Source organism: Ruditapes philippinarum, unplaced genomic scaffold (assembly GCF_026571515.1).
Source record: "Ruditapes philippinarum isolate M1 unplaced genomic scaffold, ASM2657151v2 ctg4705_1_1_1_1, whole genome shotgun sequence".
Taxonomy (NCBI): Eukaryota; Metazoa; Mollusca; class Bivalvia; order Venerida; family Veneridae; genus Ruditapes; species Ruditapes philippinarum.
The window spans coordinates 33,386-56,599 of NW_026858467.1; the positions used below are offsets into that span (position 1 = coordinate 33,386).

General features: G+C 31.5%; 1 protein-coding gene across 1 annotated transcript in view; it reads left to right on the forward strand.

Annotated features, from left to right (window-relative positions):
• LOC132753244 (carcinoembryonic antigen-related cell adhesion molecule 5-like) overlaps window positions 1-23,214 on the forward strand; it is a gene marked incomplete at its 3' end in the record, with an annotated part of 47,667 nt that overhangs the window by 18,823 nt on the left and 5,630 nt on the right. The window contains exons 4-9 of the mRNA XM_060743682.1: window positions 5,369-5,635; window positions 19,296-19,583; window positions 20,258-20,533; window positions 20,746-21,033; window positions 21,518-21,820; window positions 22,509-22,691. Coding sequence (XP_060599665.1) covers window positions 5,369-5,635; window positions 19,296-19,583; window positions 20,258-20,533; window positions 20,746-21,033; window positions 21,518-21,820; window positions 22,509-22,691 — 1,605 coding nt within the window. The remainder of the gene's footprint in view (window positions 1-5,368; window positions 5,636-19,295; window positions 19,584-20,257; window positions 20,534-20,745; window positions 21,034-21,517; window positions 21,821-22,508; window positions 22,692-23,214) is intronic.

Below are 23,214 nucleotides of genomic sequence, written 5' to 3' on the forward strand. Positions count from 1 at the left end.
TCAACACCACAGAAATAATTAATTAATATTTTAGTTTAATTACTTGGGTTCTTGCACTATTTACGAAGTATTTCAATTGCATCAATTTAACATTGCGTTAGGTGTAATTGTTATTACTAAAGTATTGAAAACTCGATATCCAAGTGTTTTTTTCTATATATATTAAATAGCCTAAAAAGTGTCACCCCAATTTTATATTAAGTTCATGGACCACTTATTATCTTTCAAGCACATTACTGTGATAACAATAGTTAATTAAACTTGATTCCAAAGTTTGAACAAATCATTGTATAATCATTTGTAACTAATCAACTGGCAAAGTAGCCATAAGAAAAATTATATATAACAGCTAGCCCGTGCACGTTACAATATTAGACTGAGCTAGGATTGTCAATACATTTTCTTTTTTTTCCCTCTGTTTCTTATTTGTGCATGGATGCACACTGACAATATAATTAAAGAAACAACGAAATACTTGCAAATGTTTCTATAGAAGAAAAATGTATTTTTTATAGTCACTTGCGATACATGTATATAGTACAAACAAATATAAAACAATTACAGAACAAATAAATTGCCCGGCCCCATGGACCTATAAGTCACTGTTTATAGAAAAACGTCATTTATGTACACATAGACAATCGAGTTGATTTAACGTCTCAAGAATGAATATATATATATATATGAATGGTATTAATATGTTTAAAACATAACACCTGCCTAAACTTATCATTATAGTGTAAATAGTTCGATGATAAGCTTTCCTGAAAATCCTGTGAGTTCGAATAGGTAGTACATATAATTACACTTCAGTATTTCTATAAATGAGCTTTCACTAAGTATTTTGCAATCTTTCTAACGTGGTTTGAAAACAAGAAGATTAATTTGTCATCAACACTCAAATCCATAAATACATTATCATTTAATATTTCACCAAATGATTGCGATCTTATCTCATTATATTTTGGACAATTAAGCAAAAAATGTACTTCGTTTTCAACACAACTGTCATTGCATAACCTACAAAGTCTATCATTCAACGGTTCTCCAATATATCTTCGTGTTTCGACTCTAAGTAGAAGAAACCCGCATCTTAATTGTGCTATAATGGAGCGTTCATATTTCGACAAATTCAATAAAACATTACCCTCTGTGTTAAAATTGCATTTAAATAATTTGTAAGTTCTAAGCTTTGGAGTATTTTGCCATTTTCTATCCACTGTCTACTATAGAGAGTTTTCTGTTTCAGTTCAGCGGTTTGAAGATCAATTAAAAAGCATTCGAGAGATCAAGTGACGTCATTATTGATTTTATCTCACTACACCAGTTATTGCATAGCATATAGTCTTGATCAAACTAATTTAGTTATCCTAACGCTGTCAAAATTAACCCATCTATTCCAGATTCTTAGCATATTCAACCACCTACGGTAACGACTTGGTACCCACCCCATGTCACCGGAAAGTGCAGCTATTATTGCCATACGGTGTACTCCTAAATGATATCTCTTAGATCTATTGTGAACAATGTCAATTTGCTGGTATGTTTTGTATCATCAAGTGGATGAACAGTAATCCATGACTGGAACAACACAATTAAATACAAGTTTTTCATATGATTTGAACCCGAAATCCGTAATACCGTGGATTTTATTCATTAACCCTCAAAAAGCCCTGCTGTCTGCCTTGCCGATTGCCTCACAATGACTTTTAAACGATAACATTTCATCAAATATAACATCAAGATATTTTTTATTCAGTAACTACATCCAATGTATTGCTACCAACATGATAGTTGAATTGTGTACTTGGTAGACGCAGTTTTCTGAAGTGCAAACATTTTGACTTTTCTGTATTTATCAAAACGCGCCGTTATTACACCACTCATGAAGTGTATCGAACATTTTTTGCAAGTCAATTTCTGACTGCGATCAGAGCAATGTCATCTGCGTAAAGTAAAATAGAAATCGAGGCATTGTAAATAGTCACACCAAGTTCAAGGTCATTAATGTCTCGGACTAGATCATTTACAAACATTGCGAAAAGCGTCGGCGATAAATTACTTCCCTGGGCGACGCCTGACTAACAGTCGAACCATGATGTAACGTTGTTGTTTATTCGAATACATGACATTGTGTGTTTGTACATACCTTTCACTGGATTGTAAACGTTCCCGTCTATTCCATTTAGTAGAAGCTTGTAAAATAACATATCTCTGTCTACAAAGTCAAAAGCTTTCCGAAGATCTATAAAGGCGGTATGTAAGTTGTCTTGGTTACGAGCAACACTGTTTAAAGTAAATATATGATCCTCACACGATCTTCCTCGCCTAAATCCATTTTGCTCATAGGCCATTAAGTTTTCGTTTTCTAAATAGAATGTTATTCTTTTGTTTATCAAAGAGCTATATAATTTACCTACACATGAAATTAAAGATACACCTCTATAGTTCAACGGTAATCGTTTGTCAGAATTCTTTTCTTATAGAATCGGACCTATAATTGCCTTTCTCCAGTCGCTAGGAATTACACTCGTGTCGAAAATAAGTTGAAAAAGTTTATGCAATACTGCTATAAGCGGGGGGGATTTTAAAACTGCATAAGGTATATTATCGTTGCCGCAGGCCGACTTAGATTTGGCACTCATTACAACGTTAACGATTTCTTCGATGGCGATATTATTATTCAGCAGTTCTTTTGGGGGAAAGGAGGCGTAAAGAGGGACAGCAATGGACATTTCTAGTATATGTTTGTGTAACCTCGCTCTATTGTAGAATTCGGAGTCAAACTCGTCACTTTCGGTGCTATTATACAAGTTTTCGAAATCCCGTTTCAATTTGTCAAAAACTGCATTTTCATCTTTATCAATCAATGCGCCCATGTTAATTTACTAATTTCATTGGTATTGAAGAGTCACGCTTTGGACCGAGGTGCTTAAATTTATTCCAGAACTCATTTGGGTTTGAAGTTGAAGTTTGAACTCTATTTCTACTGAAAAGCTTCTTTTATAATCCCTCTCCGTTTTTCGTAAAAGTTTATTGAAGTTTTTTTGCGCTGCTAGATATTTTGATCGCTTAACCGTTTTTATTTGCCTCGTGTCGTTGCACTTCAGACAATCATTATCGGCAAGGCGCATTTGCTTCCATTTCTCTGTCAAAACTTTGTTCCAGTATGGATTAGCATATTTTGTTACGTTTACTTGTCCGGTGTGATGCATTATAACGTGGGATGCTGTGATTCATTTCATTGGTAATTGTTTCACACAACTTGTTAAACATTGAGTATATGTCATATTGACTTTCTCTTGATGATTCTATACTTTCTATAATTTCTAATTGAGCACGTTTTGCTATATCCCTATCCATGAAATTATCGGGAATGAGATTAAGTTTATACCTTAACTGTGACGGTGTATTTATATATTTTTGTAACACTTCTTTTGTTAAGTTACCAAGAGAAAGTTCTTGTGTACATGTTGTTTTTAAGCTATGCCCTTTTCTTAACAAATCACTTAATATAAAAAAATATTCAGTTTCATGACTGAAACAGGACAAGGGAACACACATTTTTATGGAATTCTGACAGATATACTATTTAACTTCTATATAAGTGCGCATTGTCGGACCGTACATGTCACGGACCGAATATGGAACACGTGTGATATATTCGGTTCGAATATGGCACACTCATTAGCCGAAAATGGAACATAGAATGTGAAATATTCGGTTGGATGCTAACCAAAATGTATTTTTCACTTAACAAAAATGTGCCTAAAATGAAAAAACGAACGTATACGTCACATATGGATTTGTTCTTCAATTAGTCTGTTTTGCACAAAACCGTTTATTAAAAATTAAAAACTAATGACGGAATCATAATTGCGACAACCGCCATCTTCATCACCTTCATCATCATCACTATAACCATCATCATCATCATCATCAGCAGCAGCAGCATTATCAATATCAATATCATGATCACAAATATTTCATCGAGTTTTTTAAAGTGTATAATAAACAAATATTTCAACAAATTAGCGCAAATCATATATCGTGAGTATCGTACTGCAATATCCCTGTAAACAAGTACATATATTCGTCTTGCACTAAAACAAGTTTGTTTTTTTATATATTTCTAGCTCCTCGAACAAAGTGATTCCAGGGCCCTTTAATGAATCTACAATATATAAGTTCAAACATATTTATTAATGTTCGATTGCGAAACACGTTCTTTCAACTTATAATAATCACTTAAAAAGTCCGCTTCCTGGAACAAACCAGTACTGGTATTAACTGAGGAAACACAGTCGTGACCCGAGTTTGACTCTTACCAACAATCCTTGAGGGAAACATCTTGCATTAGGTCACTACTACCCCTTATCATTGTATCATCCATACTTTACGATACTTTGTGATCCATCTGGAAAATCCCACATCTTGCTAGAGCTTGAATGGCACATATGCTGCAAAACATAAAAACTAAATGCATATGAAACAACTTCAACGCGTGCAATCGTCATTTTGAAAATGACCATGATGGTTTTAACATAACGTTTAAGGAGCAAATTATTCATTTGGAGTGAACAGAACGCCATTCATACTATATTCTCTCGTGCGCACCACTGTAAAACTATACATCTGGCTTGTAGCGTGAAGAAAATGATTTGTGAAAATATTCACAGTTTTGAATTTGCTAATATCTATGTCATTACGTAAAATAATCAATTATTTTTAGTAGTTCAACGTCATTTGTAAAGAACATATCAAAACCACGCTTTGTTCGCGTAGGATAAACTTACAAGTTTCATGACCATGTCTCTAGCTTAAATACTTTTTATGCTACACGCGACGCAAGTCGACTTTTAACTATTTGACTTAATCAAGAGCAATAACTCTGGCATAACTGCCAATTCTACGAATTTATCCATTCAGTAAGACCAAATTTTAAATTTTTTAATAAACATATGTCAAATCAGCTTCATGAAACAAGAAGAAGTGTCATAGTAAGACCCCCATCCCCCCTCCAAAAAAAAATATAAAAGAAATAAAAAATAACAAAAAAAGTACAATTTAAATATGTTAATTTAAACAAATTAAATTGTTATATTTTCAGCAACATTAATACCATTCGACAATAAGGTATCAATTCATGCTGGATTCATGATATTCGTTTTTACGCAAAGCATTGAAGCTATTCATAATCAATACACTTTTTATGAGAATAGTTTACTTCATTTTTTGCATAACCAGGGGGTAAGGTAATTCAAGATTGTGTACATAATTAATAAGGCAAGAACGCGAATATATATAACATTAATTACTGGTAAGTTTACAATAATGTGTAAATACATCGTAATAATTATATCTTCAGATGGTCCAGATAATGTTGCGTTTAGTCCAAGTGATACAAGCTATGAGAAAGATGAAAATGAAAGTCTTAATCAAGTAACTTGTACAGCATCCTGTCATCCTACATGTAGTTTTACGTGGACTAAAACAGAAACTGGAACACTTGTTAGTAGCTCAGCTTTATTAAATCTTGAAAGGCTTCAGAGTTCAGATGCTGGAACATACAGATGTACAGCAAGAAGGACTGGTGGTTCACCACAAAGCAGAGATTTAACTGTGAATGTAATTTGTAAGTATTGATATACGTAGCTAAAATGTTTATGTTATGTCGAATGTCTTTCGGTTATTGCCATGTCATGATTTTATTATGTTTAACAGATGAAAGAACTAAAAGAATGAAATAACGTGCATTCGAATAGCGCTAACCGTTCAGTAAAAACAATCATATCCAATAACATAACTGTTGAGAAGTTAATAAATAATTATCTCAATGTTCCGACTAGTGATATGTATAAGACTTGATTGGCAATAATGCTTCGTCTCTGTGAATACTGAAATGCTTAGGACTAATTCCTGGTTTTATAAATTGACTGGTTGCGAAAATTAATTTTATTTATTATCTAAAAATCATATATTTTGAGTACATTTGTTTCAACAGTATATGAGACAACTCTTTATATCTCCTAAGGAATAGTTTCATAATAGGTACTATTATACTCGAATATGTTATCATTTAAACACTAATTGTATAGAAAACAGGAACACAGAACAACACAAAGAGTACATATATTAATGATTTTGTTCTCATTCAACAATAGTATGTGTTATAAATGACACAACAATACTTGAAATTATACTTTTGCCATCTTTCATTTAAATGTGTATGTTTTAAAAAACGTATGTGAAAATTTATGCAAAGGACTTTTTTTTTTACAAACGCGGTTCTATGAAGCACTATAAACAATAGAAGGCAACTATAAACGAAATATGTAGTACATGTAGTATCGACTTTTCTTCTTTTGTTGAAAATTAACACATAATTTTGAAGAAATGCAGCGTTTCCATTCATTCACAAATAAAATTGGACACTAATGCGTTTTTGGCAGGATTCAAAAATTTAGCAGCGTGTTACAACGAGGATAATCTAACTTGTAAGCCCGAAACACCGAACTGGCCTCAGCCTTCGGCTATGTTCTGCTAAATGTTTACGGGCTTACTGATCGGTCATTATAATTATATAGGCCTTAGTGCTGTGAACTTTTTCTTAAATATATATTATAGAAAGGTAATACGGAGTTTTTTTATTGTAATGCAATCCGTTTATAAAATAATATAACTAATATTTACTCCTTCATATTTAATTAATTCTGCGTAACGTCAGTTATTACATAAATTAATAATGTATAGGTTTAACTTATTCTTTGAAATAATACAAATTACAATACTTAAAACTCTCAAAACTGTTAGTAATGAACAGAACAATGTTGATATGTTTCTTACAGATGGACCAAGAAATATTTTTTTCAATCCAAATGATGTGTCATATCGACATAATGAGAACTATAACTTAGCACCAATCACATGTGGAGCAGATTGCTGGGAATGTAGCTATAGTTGGTCTGGACCAAATTCATTTAGTGTTTCTGGAGCAGTCCTTAACCTGGGTCCATTAACAAAGTCAATGGCTGGAAAATATACATGTGCTGCTAGAAACGTTAAAATGTCTCAACAACCACTACAAACAAAACAGTTGTTAATTGAAGTTAGATGTAAGTTGATATTTTACATATGTTCTGGCTTTTTTTCTAAATATAACTATACTTTAGTCTTATTCATCGAATTTCCGTGCGACTTTCCCTGTTTAAAATAGTTTATACCCCCGAGTTCCAATTGAAAAATAGTATACACCCAGAGCCTGCTTTTCTGATTATTAATGTTTTTGTCGAAAGAAAAATATCGTTTAGTCTACTTATATTCAGTTAAATATTTATTGCATTAAATATTATTTGCATATTTTAGCAAATAATCCATAAAAATGAAATGGGCGGATTCGGTTCACATAAATAAGTGAAAACGTTATTTAGTCCCTAAGCAAGTTAGGATAATATATATATATATATATATATACATAAGTTTTGCACACATTTTCGGTTACTTTCACTTAATATCTTAGGCCAAATTAGTTACGTCTTAAGTATTGTATTCGTAGTTCTCTAAAATTTGGACAAATTGAGTTCATTGTATTTGAGCTTCACTTAAACATTAAAAAGTAATAATGTACAGGCTACGGTAAGCTTATTTTCGCAGTTTTATCTAATTACTTTTATCGTCTGTCATGTTTATAACAACAATTAAAAAAACATCAATATTTAACACGGGGTTTTGGATTTCCCTGTAAATGTGTACTTTTTTTCCCCCACACAATCGTCAAGAATTGAGTCGCTTTTACACTTTAAAATGGCGACTTTTGGAATTATCCAATAATATGGTATGTTGTGAGAACATTTTCAACCGAACGTGTAATGCCTGCATCGCAAAGAAAGTACTTTGAATAACTTAAGTGTCTTGTTGACAATCATATACAGATCGTGCCCGTATGCGCAAATAAGTGTACAAGGTTTGATATGAATTGTCTAGTCATGAGTTGCTGGATTGTTATAGTTTTTGCGTTCATGTTTTTTGTAATCAAAAGAGGACAAGTTGAATTATTACGGTGTGTTTGTATGTAGATAAGTGTGATAATCATCATTGAATTACAAGTAACTCAGGATCATCTCTCTTACAAACAGAACGTAAAAGTTAGGGTTATATCAAAACGAATTCATTAAATAAATTGACTGTAAATAGTTCTAATATTAAGTATTAGCGTAAACAAATCGTATAGTGATGATTCATTTTTCTTTTATTGATCAAAATCTTAAGATAAAAATATTATGCTTGTATTGTGGACACAAACTGATTATTCAACATGATTAATAAATAAAATATTTAGCTTACAACAATTAGACATCATCTCTGTGCTTTTATGCTTCATTGCAAAATCATTATTCTAAAGTGGAGATTAATATCATGCATTGGATAAAGATATTAACTGGTGAAATTGAAGATTGGGTTTGTGTTTTTAATAAACGGTAATGAAACGTGCCATTTCACTATTAGAGAAAAATATCTTATATTATCTTAAAAGAAACAAATTTTAGAACAAAAATTTGTTATAAAATAATAAGACTTATAACTTGTTGGATATACATTAAATTTCCATCCCTAATAAAATGAAAATCAATTATAAAAGCACATCAAATTAAACAAAAATAGAATCATTCTGTTTGTTAACTTCGTGCCTTAATCTCCATTTATATAATTAAAACAGACTAACAAAAAATAAGTTAGTACAACTTTCACGGAACTTAAATGAAGACTTATTTTATGACATTAGTGTCTGTTTGCACTATGTGTCAAAGTTATTCATTTTTAAGTTACTTTGAGTGTATATTGACACTGTTTTGGCTCACATTTGTTTTTCAAAGAGGTATTAAATAAAACAAACGTGCAAGAAGGAACATTGTTTTATTCATTAATTTAACAAATTACATTTTTTTTTGATATTGGTATTTTTCATTTTGTTGTTCCTATCTGCTGAACATGTGTAGTTACAGAAACGTCAAAGGAATTCTGCGATTATCTTCAATAAAGCTTATGTTTCTGTGTACTGCATGAATCTTGTAAACGAGATTTGTTCATGTTCAATTGGATTCTTTGCACACTTTTTGCTTCTCAGGACAAATTATCACAAATTCTGAACATTTTTTCCAATGAAAACAAACTAATGACAATAAAAATATGATGATTACTTCTTGTTTGCCCAAGAACAAATTCCGAGATTGATCTTTTATTTTTAAAAAAGCATTATCCCGCCTATTGTAATATAACAGGCACTTTATCACTGATAATGCTAGTATATCTGTTGTTTACAGTTGGTCCTGATTCTATAAAAGTAACAAATGGGAAATCAGTATATACAGTTGATGAGGGAACAAGACTTAACGATATAAAGTGCGAGGCTGACTGTTTTCCAGCATGTACATATAAATGGTCCAAAAATGGTCAGAGTACTAGCAATACAGATACTCTGTCTTTGGACCAAATACAAAAATCATCAGCTGGAAATTATACATGCAGGGCTACTAATGGAGACATGCAGTCTAAATATAAGGAAAAGAGGGTTACTATTTACGTAAGATGTAAGTATATATCTTTCTTTTATTTTACAAAAATTAGGTAGTTGTCTCACATATAGATGTAAAACTTTCTATATTAAACATTTTTGAACGGTAGGTACATGCTTGTAAAAGAAGTTTACAATAGGATAAAAAGACCATCATAGTGCCCATCTGGATCAGCAGATTTTCACATATACTGAACAAAAAAACCTTCCCTGTAATTAAGTGCAGATATACTACATTTAAAAATCATGGTTCAAGTAGATTTATATGTATATCCACTTTTTGTGAAGAAAAATGTTGCTGAGGGTTTATCCAAAAGTAGTAAAATGGTAGTTAAAATGCAGATTGGGTCGCCAAACAAAATCACATAATTATCGGGTATGACCAATTTAAGCATAAAGGACTGCCTGGCATCGATGGCGGGAAAATCCGCAAAAAGTGTATGTATCTTGATAACACGTTTATATCTGAATGTTACAATCCATGTGTGTTGATTGCATTCTTATTCTTATAAATAGAATTTTTTCCATCTTCTATGTATTTTAATTTACATACAGAAATGCAACATGTATGCCACTATTAGGAAACGTATTGAAGATTGTTCATGCAGAACTGGTACCATTGCTTTTGATTTAAGTCTTGTGAAAAATGACAAATTGTTGTGTAGAATACATGGTATCATTTTTTTTGATTATGTCTTTATGACAAATGCAAAGTGAAAACGGCTTGTATATTTTGTTAACATAATATATTCTGTGTGATGATTTAAATCCGACACTAAAATTTAAGAAAACGTTTTATGTCCTGTTCTGAAAATAGAAAACATATGCAAACATTGCATGTATACATATGTTTGTAAATAGCTAATGTTTTCTATTAATGATAATTAATTCATTGCGTTTAATTCCAAATCAAATAATACATATCATATTTACTTACTTTGTCCACTTGACTAATTGAAGAACGATAACTCCAGCCTTGTTTATGAATAAAAGCATATCTCAAACGAATACTCTTCTTAAACAAGAAAAAAGGTGATAGAAATCACGGACTCCGGGAACGTTTTAGATATAAAGGGAAACATGATAAATTTGTGTTGATAATTTTTGCAATTATAGGCAAAAACAAGCTTAACAAGCAATTATCATAGTATTGCAAGCAATCAATAAGTCCCCTACCGTTAGAACCCCAGCAACATTCTGATTTCAATTTTACCAGTAAATGAATGACATGAATGAACTTAAATCTTTCACAGTAATGTGTTAAGTTTCCCTGCCTATTCACAGTAATGTGTTAAGTTTCCCTGCCTAGTACGGAAATTATGTTTACAACCTTGTCATATTATTACGATGTGGGATTTTAAAGTAAATCCTATAAGGAATGAAGAAGTTGGAGTAAAAATTACCAATTTCTTGAAAAAATCTAAGTTCAAGGGGAACATAATTCTGGAAATAGTCTTGCTAGAGTATTTAACGTTCTCAAAGTGATAATAAGAAACATATATATGAAGTTTGAAGTAGATACATTAAAAAATAAAGAAGTTATTTAAAAAAGACAACAATATTTTTTTATAAAAATTCTTAGTTCAAGGGAGGTAATAATGATACTTTTTGTGCTAGAGTTATAAACCTTGTCACATATGATGTGTTTGATATTTAAAGTTTGAAGTAAACGCCTTAAGAAGTAAAGAACTTATAGTGAAAAAGCTGAAAATTTAAAATCAGAAATCTTGAAATTCAGGCCTTTTGTTGCCATAGCAACCATAATTTTCGACATAGGAAGAAAAAAATGTGCATAATCTCCAGACTGCCATCTACCCATATTTAAAGTTTCATAAAAATAGTTTGAGTACTTGTTGAGTTGCTGGATCCAGTTAATGTGTTAAATTTGCCATATTTTCAGACTATTTGTTGCCATATTTTTAGTACTTTTTGAGTTATCGTGGGATCCAGTTCTGTGGACGGACGGACTGACGGACTGACAAACAGACAGACGGGTGGACAGACAGACAGGCGGACAGACGGACGGACGGACGGAGGGTAAACCAAAGTCCCCTCCAGTTAAACCGGTAGGGGGACTAAAAATTTTCTACACAATTCCGTCTGTAATGATCGATGCTGATTTAAACTAACAAGATTCAAATATATTTAGAGCTATATATTAACAAATTTCAAATCTGAAAATCCTATATTCAATGTTTATCAAGGACACATACTAATTTACAACTTCATAATTTTTATTCTGTTTCACATTCTAAGAAGGTATTTTACGTCCCATCGTTTTATTCTCAAAATCAAGATTACATGACGTTCTTAATGGAACGCAGATAGGGATTTCTAGGGACTATCCAAAAGAAATATCGGAAACTTGCAAATCCCTGTGGGCTGAATTTAAGGCGCTGCGTGAACTACATGGAGCGAGTAATGTCCGAATTGCATATCCTGCTGCTTTAATAGTCAAAGGGCAGACCCAGAAAGACCTTTTCCAAGACTGGCACAGGGTTAAAAAAAACGTTTTAAAGGCCCATTATGCTTTTATTTGTTTTTCTTAAAAGCTTTTATATTTTGATGTTCTTCTATATTGTCCAAAAAATACACATTTGCTAATTACCTGAACCATCTTTTTTATCTGTTGCTTTTTGGCAATGATGAGTACAGTTATAGCGAATTAGTATTTTATATGGAAGTCAAATACTAGTGTTTTGACTTTTATGACGAATAATTTCATAGCTATCGCTACTTCATTCAGATGACAAGCATCTTACATTTCTATGATACCATTATTTTAACATTACAAAATTCATGTTTTCTCTTTCTAAAGAAGTATGTAAGATTTCCCATAAAAAAGCCTCTGGCGAACGGTTGTTACGGAGCTTACAAAAACCCCGTAAGTTTGTTGATAAGCTGAATAATGTATTTGTAAAAATGACTATTGATAGTCCGATCGAAAAACTTGATTTTTCACCAGAACATTGCAATAGAGTATATTTATAATTCTTTGGAAAAAAATATTAACTGAATTTTATTTCATTCCCAACATATTTAAAATGGGGCTCAATATGGCACCAAAAGTTATCAAGTAAATGACCGACAGAACGGGATATTTTTCGCAGCATCTTCTAATTCTAGGAATACACAATTTCTGTACTAGAGTATTTTGGCCGGTGGCATTAAAGTGACATTTGTATTTTTCTATACTTTTTTGTTGTTCGTAAATATTTTTTGTTTGTTTGTCGTACATATTTTTTTTTAGTTTTGAATACATGTTTTTTTCTAGTTTTGCATACATATTCTTTTTTAGCTTGCATACATATTTTACTTTAGTTTTGCATACATATTCATTTTTAGTTTGCATACATATTTTATTTTATTTTTTTTGTACATATGTTTACATGACGCCATTCGCAAAGTAGAAGTTTAGATAATTACACCATGTGTTAAACACCATTTTCAAACACTTCGCCATCTGTAAATAACAGTACCCTATTTGCAAATACAAACATTTTCATTTTTGGAGGTATCAAAAAATGACAACACTTTTAAGTATCCGCGGTAATCCAATGAAAGGTTCTGCATATGGTCTCGATGTAGTTAACATTTGTCACAAGGTGCCTTAAAATCCTTCATCGGGTTTCGGAGATCAGAAGCGGACATGAAACCTAAGTCTTTATCCTTTGACCTGTATGTGTGCCGACCTTGAGCCAGCACACCTCGCATATAAGTTCTGCACATTATCTGGATGTGCTAAGGAATTGACCTAAGTTTCATTATTCTCAATTCTCAGGGGGTGGGGGTGAGTGGTGCATTTTCATGGAATAATAACTGATCACCAATCAATAGCCATTTCCAAATAGACACTAATATAACAGTATATAATAATAAAAAACAAAAGATATATAAAATACATATAAGTAATAGAAAGAGCACCGAAACACGAGGTGTAATTTTTTTTTCTGTAATTTTGTTATATGAACACAATTTTTAGATATTTCAGGTGGTAAAATTAATGAAACTTTTATCACTTAAGCATCATAAAGTATTGACCGCCATCTTGAAGTCCACCTCAAATACTCCAATGTCGCAGATAGAAAATAGGTCAGTACTCTGTATTCAAGCAGAACTCAGATGACACCTTTAGACCTCTCGAACACAAAGTGCGTTGATATGTAGCATATTAACGCACTTTTGGGTCAATTTCTCGATTTTGACCCCAAAGTGCGTTGGACCCCAAAGTGCGGTGCGAAGTTTAACGCACTTTGGGGTCGGACCCCAAATTGCGTTTGACCCCAATGTGCGGTGTTACACACACTTAAACACCATTTGAATATTATATTCTCAAGATGTAAATTGTTAGTTAAAGATGTGTAGTAAAAAAACAATCTCTAAAAAATAGCTCAGAACTGTTTACTCTGAATAAATTAATTGTATTTTATAAGAAATAGTTTAATTCATTTATACATAATGATGCAGACGGCTGTTTTCCTCCAAAATTGTAATTCAAAAGTGGTTTTGCCTCTGAAGTTCTGGTCAAGACTGAGCTCTTCAACCAAAATCTGGGCCCTTTTATAACCAAAATACACCTCAAATACAGCCAAACCAAAATAAAGTGGTTGGAGTTGTTGGTTTACCAAAGTGGTTGTGGTTAAAACCCAATTTGGTTGGTTCGACCAAAACATATTGTTTGAATTACATAGACTCTTAGACCTATGAAATAATAAAGATGGACCCCAAAAATTATGTTACAATATTAAGGCATCGTTTTAAACAAATACTCTTTCGAATAAGAAAATCAAAAATTAAGCTGTAGCTGGTCGTCCTTAGAAACGAACCGGAAACAATTGAAAATGTGAAAGTGAAAGAAAAAACAGTGACTTAAATAATTTATAATCAATTACAATCAAATTTATAATCATAGGTACGGAATGAAAGAGACTATTCCCCTTAGAAGTATAATTAAGCTGCACATCATGAAAATGGAGGATAAACAAACTAAAAGAAAACATGATGGAATATACATACATTTTAATGCAAAAAGAAGTAATAGTAATTGATGTGCAATTAGAGACATATATAACATTTTTGAGTATCTTGTGCAATGAAGCAATTTCATGTATTCGTATTTATGATGTTAAATCAAACAAAAAAAACAGCAATATGAAAAAATTCATGTAGGAGCAGTAGTCCAGTGGTAGGACGCGCGCTTAGGGATCGAGAGGTCCCGGGTTCGAACCCCACCAGGGCACTGCTAATTTCCTTGAGCAAGAAATTTACCTGCGATTGCTTCACTTCACCCAGGTGTAAATGGGTACCTGCGAGGGTGGTATAATTCCGTTGCGCCAAGTGTCGGCTGCACTGAGCGGAGTTAAAAGACTCCCCAGGGAGATTGATAGATAGATACGAGTAGCCCGATGACCAGGGGTAATAGCTGTAAAGTCGGTGAACGTGCGTAAGCATGAAACTTAGACTATAAAATGCAATTACTTTACTTACTTACTATACATGCAGTAGGAAATATTCACAAGCAAATCATTATAATAAGAATGAAATCAACATACATGGATTAGTAACATTCATATAAAAACATGTTATCAATACTTTTGATTATTCTCCTAAATACATTCAACGTATCAGCGTGTTGATGTCGGCTTGTGTAAAAGTTGTTTCATTTCATATAGCATTCTTGGACTAGCCTCGTGACACGTGGAAGTCCACGATCTGCTATAGGCCTGTTGCTTGAAAACGTTGCTTAAAGTGTAGAATAGCTCGAGTATAACATCCGATATTAATAGCGACGGCATTCGTCGTTATACGCAAATGGTACGTTCGTAAACTTTTGCGGAATTTGAGGCAAACTAAAAATAATTAAAAATAAATTAAACGTATTTTCTTAATGCAATGGAAGTCCATAGAATGACACTGAAAAGTTTCATAAAATATACATGCATCTACTGATCCGTGTGTGCACATGAAAATCGCGTTCAGCAGGTTAAAGTCACGGTAAAATTTGTTATATCGGACACATAATCGATCACCCGAATATATGTAACTAATTTGACTTTTTGATATTATAATAAATATATCTTTACTTAAACACGTGGACTTTTTTTCCGGTATATATTTTTACCGGTGTTCAATTCTGCGAACCATACTGTATATTTTTAAGCCTCAGTTATACATGATTAATTTATAACTGTTTTATTTACATTTGCACCCGCGTAGCAAATGGCTTTTTGTAAACAATTTGTATAGCTGTTTTTGTTTTTTTTAAATTCTTGTTGGTAATCGTATAAATTTTTCTTTTGCTATTATTGAATTATTAAGTACGTTCACTTACCATGATAAAGGTATTTGTTTCATGAAGATATAAACATGTACCTTTTCATATTTATAAGAGGTACTGTTTTCTCCGATAACATACTCTTAAATATGACTTGCGGGGACATAAATTTGGACCCGGATAAAGTCTATAATTATCTTTTGTATTAAATGTATGCAAGGGAAATATTGTTAAGTATCATTTAGTTTGGTTGAACGGGGCGACATTGACACATTACTGATTATATTGCACCGAACACTGTAATAAGTAAGGTGCAAGTGAGTAAGTGCAGTCTTTAAATATTTTTACGTCCTTTAAGTAATCGATCAGGATTTTAAAAAGAACTGAGGAAAATGTTCTCGTTGTGAATTGACCCGATTGTATATATCTCAAACATGTGGAAGATCATAGCAAACAAGCAAGAAAAATGTGACAGTCAAATATTGCAAACATTGCAAGTCATAAAAATAGAGCATCATCTCCTGTTCAAAGGTATGAATTTGTAAATCTATAATGTCAACGTCTACGTCTAAGAAGAACAGCTTGATCGTGACGGTTCAGAAGAGAAAAATTAACTCATTCAGGGTTAAGAATTACTATTTATTAACTATAAAGCTACTGGTTGAGTATTTAAGGGATCTTTAGCCAACACGTGATCTTTGCTATTTCCCTTAATCATACATTGCCCGAAATCCAACATAATTTGACTAATTGAGCTTAACAATATCATGAAATGGCAACATTAGTTAATCATTTTTTATCATTATATTATCGGACATTCTATTTAAAATTAGTGACTCCGAAATAAATTACAAATTTATGTCCATTATGCTATTAAACATATGACATCAGCAAAGACACTATAAAACTATAAGTATAATTAGACAAATTATTATAAATCTTCAGAAATGTGTTGAATGAGGTGTGATAATATGCCTGTATAAGTGTGTGTGCTTTCGTTCAGTTTAGCAGTATGATCAGTTATCATTAAATTTAATTTTTTCAACTCAACTCAACTCTTTTATTTCATGATTAAAGGCCTCCGGCCCAAAATATATATCTGATAATCAAGCATTTGTAATAGGTTATGTCCATATATCAACAATATTCATGACATTGTCTACTAACTTCAATATAATAGCAGTATTCAAGATATTTGTAATAACTTCAATATAATAGCTGTATTCAGTATTCATGACATTGTCTACTAACTTCAATATAATAGCAGTATTCAAGATATTTCTAATAACTTCAATATAATAGCTGTATTCAGTATTCATGACATTGTCTACTAACTTCAATATAATAGCAGTATTCAAGATATTTCTAATAACTTCAATATAATAGCTGTATTCAGTATTCATGACGTTGTCTACTAACTTCAAAATAAAAGGAGCATTTGTGACATTGTCTATTAACTTCAATAAAAAATGCAGTATTCATGACATTGTCTATTAACTTCAATATAACAGCAGTATTTATGATGACATTTTCTACTTACTTAAATATAAAAGCAGTACTCATGACATTGTTTACTAACTACAATATAACAGAAGTATTCATGACATTGTCTATTAACTTCAATACAATAGCAGTATTCATTACATTGTCTCCTAACTTCAATATAATAGCAGTATTTATGACATTGTCTACTAACTTCAATATACATGATATAATAGCAGTATTCATGAAATTGTCTACAAACTTCAATATAATAACAGTATTCATGGCATTGTCAATAGCAGTATTCAAGGCATTGTCAATAGCAGTATTCATTACATTGTCTTTTAACTTCAATGCAATAGCAGTATTCATTACATTGTCTATTAACTTCAATATAATAGCAGTATTCATGGCATTGTCAATAGCAGTATTCTAAATTTTCCCCCTGCCATTGGAAAAATAGGGGGAAGTTCTCAAAAATAGGGGTGAATCCCCCACCCCTCCTAGAATAGACACTGTGTTATAGCAGTATTCATGACATTGTCTATTTACGTCAATATAAAAGGAGTATTCATGACATTGTCTATTAACTTCAATATTATAGCAGTGTTCACGACATTGTCTTTTAACTTCAAAAGAATAGCAGTATTCATGGCATTGCCTCAAAAGTTCAATATAATAGCAGTATTTATAACATTGTCTACTAACTTAAACATAATAGCAGTATTCATGATATTATCTACAAACTTCAATACAATTGCAGTTTTCAGTTTTAATGACATTTTCTACTAACTTCAATATAATAGCAGTATTCATGACATTGTTTATTCTTTCCAATATAATAGCAGTATTTATGACATTGTATATTAAATTCAATATAATAGCAGTATTCATGACATTGTCTATTAACTTAAATATAATAGGAGTATTTATGACATTGTCTTCTAACGTCAACAAAATAACTCTTACAGTGTTCATGACATTGTCTTTTTACTTCAATATAAAAGCAGTATTCATGACATTGTCTATTAACTTCAATGTAATAGCAGTATTCATGACATTGTGTATTAAGTTTAAACTTCAATATAATAGCAGTATTGATTTATGACATTGTCTATCAGTTTCAATATAATACCATTATTTATGACATTGTATATTAACTTCAACATAATAGCAGTATTTATGACATTATTATTACAATACTATACTATACTATACTAAACTATACTAAACTATACTATACTATACTATACTATACTATACTATACTATACTATACTATACTATACTATACTATACTATACTATACCATACCATACCATACCATACCATACCATACCATACCATACCATACCATACCATACCATACCATACCAAACCATACCATACCATACCATACCATACCATACCAACTATGCTATGCTATCTTATGCTATGCTAAACTATACTATACTATACTATACCATAGTATACTATACTATACTATACCATACCGTACCATACCATACCATACCATACCAACTATACTATACCATACCATAACATACCTACTATACCATACCATACCATACCATACCATCCAATATCATACCATACCATACCATACCATACCATACTATACTTTATTATTTAACTGATTTTCTTTTCACTTTAATCAATAGTTATTTTTTTTAGAATCGTTTTGTTCCTTCTTGAAAATTAAATTATTTTACATTACGCACAATAATATTGGCTAAGTTTTTCTCATATATTCCTTGATTATAATAAGTATTTTACTAGGATATAGGTACTTTAAGCTATTTTTATAAGAATATTGTATGTAGGTAAAACTGCATTTAACTTTTTTGTTATATAACACCGACTTATGATGATAGATGCACTATGCATATATCCAATTTAATGTATGACTTTATTCGTTATGATGTATTTAGTTATTGTCAGGCTTTTCATCTGTTTATTTGATTTTAAGATGGACCATACCAGTCATCAACTCAATTATCACCATCAACTCAAAATTACACCAAAAATGAGGGACAGAGTCTAAATGATATCACGTGTTCTGCTGAGTGCTATCCTGATTGCACATACACATGGAGAAAGACAAGACAAGAGCAGACAACTACTGTCAGTAGTACAAGTGTTTTATCTATTGGGCAACTACACCGTGAAGAGGCTGCATTGTACACTTGTTCAGCTAAAAATCCTGAAAGGAGTTCATCTCCTTCAACAACAATACAAACTCTTGTCAATGTTAGATGTAAATATATTATCAACATGAATTTTATTATATATTATCTCTAAGTTTATAACAGAAATACTTTCTTTAGATACTAAAATGCGTTAATATATAAATATGTTTATGATTCATCGTACCTCGAATTTTGAAAAAAAATGTGTGCATTGTTTGTTTAACGAACGATTCCGTGTAACAGATTTTGATATACAATTACGGATTTCAATTAGAGTATTTAGTATTAGTTTTGAATATCTTATAACCTTGTAAAAAGGTTTTAGACATTTACGAGGGTAAATCATTTTATTACATGCTTTTCGGTGGTTTATAGAAATATATCAGTGATATAAAACTGGTAATTCCACTGTTTGAAACAGTGAAATTACCACTTTGATAATTTCACAGTTTTGAATTTAAGCCCCTTACGTTGTTTCAGTAAAATACCAGCGTGCACAGTACTGGGAACCAACTTAATGACGTGACGTCGTAAATGACGTCATATTGTATTATTATTTGGCGCGCTTTTCATTCAGTATTAGGTTTAATGTCTTTTTAAAACGTTTGTTTGCATACTATTAAAAGAAAATTTGTTTAGTTTAATGTAAAATCGAAATATATTTCACCTTGTGAACACCAAAAGTTCATATTTCACTCGTGCCTGCGCCACTAAACAAATATCCTCAATTTAATGCTTTTAGATGGACCAAATACAGTCAGCTTGAACGTAACATCACCATATGATGTGTTAGAAGAAAAATCTCTGATTATACAATGTAAGGCAGAATGTTATCCTGGATGCTCCTACGCATGGCTTAATGTTACAAGTGGTTTAGTGATGAATACAACAGGTGCTGTAATGTATATCGGAACAGTAAACAAGTATATGACAGGAGATTATAAATGCGAAGCTAAAAATAATGATGCTTCAATCTATGTGAAAGCTGCAGATATTGTTGTAACAATTAATATAATAGGTAAAATTATTATGTTTCGGTTTCTTGATATTTATTTTAAATGTAATTATAAAGGTATAAACTCATTTAATTAACACATGTAAAAAGGTTAAAAAAGTTAAACAACATAAACAATTGCATAACAAATTCTTTTTAAACATTAGATGTGATAATCATGAATATTGCAATATATGGAAATGTTAATATAACTTAATTTTGTGAATTCATTTTAGAACAAACGTTTTTAAAATGGTTCTATATTGGAAGTCATGTCAATACGACAGTTGTTACCGTGGACGAGCTGGAATTTAACATAATATTTACATGTACAGTCAGTGGGGATCCTGCTGAAAACATCAAAATAACTCATCATGGACAAATCTTACAAGAGAAACAAAATGCCAGCTCTTTGAAATTTATCCACAAGACAGTGAATTGTTATGATAGCGGTGAATATAAATGTGAAGTGAGAAATAGGAACATGAATACATCAAGCGGAAATATATCAATGTTTGTTAACTGTAAGTCTATATTTAATAGATGTATTTGGTATAATGTCAAATGAATTGAAATAATTTCTTTACCACATAAACATTGTTACGTCATTACTTTATGACACTTAATTTAATCTGTCCAGCATTATAACTGTAACTCTGATTTGCTTTTATTTCATTTTTATACTTTAAACATTTTTTCTGGGTACACATAAGGTGTCAATATAAAACTTAGTAGGTAGATAGATCTTATTTATTGACGCGCAGTGCATAAGAACCGTAACGCTGCCTTGCCTAAATTTGGAGTTGTCTTTTTTAACCTTTGAACTTTGTCCTGGACATTCTAAAACTACAAGATGTATCAACAAGAAACTAAATCTAAGTGTTTTAAACCTATTCGTGGAGCATCCCCCGTCCGACTTACCCTTGTTAAGCTGTGTGTCTATTTCTTAACAACTTTTGAAAATTATAAGTTTTATTAACATTTCAACAATTTATTTTGATAATATAGGTTCACCACGCCCAGTACGGAAAATTCAAGAAAAGCTCACAGTTCCACTGGACGCACCTGTCACATTGACATTTCAGGCTCTTGCGCATCCAGAGCCTGGTCCAAAAGGGTTTGCTTGGTACAATTTTAGAGATACAAGATGGTTACAAATTTTAACAAATGAAGATTTTCAAATTTCGTCTTCGGGGTTAGAGACCAATCTCACAATATTTAGCGTTTCTCAGAATGATTACGGACAATATCGTGTTACTACAATAAACAGTATTGGGACTTATAATCAGTATTTTTCTCTCTTACAACAAGGTAAGTTTTTTAAAAACTCTGATGGTATTATATTTGAAAAATGTTTGAACAGGCAACACTCGACACTGCTTATTTATATTTAAATCGTATGTCCTAGCCATTTAAATGATATAAATAGATACATCAAAATGAAATTGGATTTTATTGAAAAACAATATTATAACTCTCAACAATATATGCTTACTGCCATATTTTTAACCATTGACATAGAAAATCTAAAATTTGTCGAAACATAGAGGAACACATACATGTATGAATGTTTGAAGACTGTTTACAAAGAAGACACTGCAGATTCATATAAAGTAAAATATTAATACAATTGGTGAAGCAATCAATTGGCAAATAAATGCAATGAATAGAAAAACTGTTTCTGGAAAGTACGTGTAAGTCTGAAATTGATATGTTGCAAATGAAAAATGTTGGAAATAAGATCATAAAATGTAGAGCGATATAAAAAGAGAACTGAAACCAGTATCACTATAGTTAAACATTTGACGAGATGTATGTGTTTTCTTTATTCGATATTAAGAAGTTAAGCTATTACACACGTGTCAAATGACAAGACAAATACAAAAAAAAACCAGAACAGCTACAAACACACTGGAAATCATAATTACGGTTTTAACTCGTTCAGTATGTAATAATCTGTTGCCCAAACGTAATTTACAAACGTACTGAACCATTGCAGAACCGGCTTCACAACAAGTAAGAAAAGAGGATTGTAAAGATGGTGATACACTGACAATTGGTATAGTTTTAGGAACAGTTTCTCTTATCCTCACAATTTACGCAACTTCAATAACCGTTCTATGGAAACGGAATGTCTCCTTCAGTAAAAATCGAAGTAGCACTTTGATGATGAAAAATATAGGTAAGCAACATGTATAACAAATAACTATGCGGTATTAATTGAACATTTACAATATATAGATAATATTCCAGTTTTTCCTATAAATACATGATTTATTTTCGTCGAGTGGTATGAAAATAAATATTTCATGAGTGGCGTTATGACAAGTTGAACATAAATCTTGTATTCAGAGAAAAAAGAAATTCTGTTTATAATATACATAATTCTATTTGATATTACACTATGAAAGTATTCTCCTTACATTTTGTGTATTGGCTGAATTTAGAAAAAGTAGTCCGGCAAGACACCAGTGAGAATACAGAAAATATGATTTTACAATCAAATACGGAATATGAAAATACGAATTTTTTATTTCACCAATATGACGTGATGTCATGTGTACGATATATATACATAGCGTTAAAATAGTGATAAACAGAATCCCTAAAGAAAGCCCAACACGGCAAAATTGTAAAATTGCAAATGCTACTGTTACACTTTAGGCATGTCATTGAAAAAATACACTTTTTTAGCAATTTGTCAT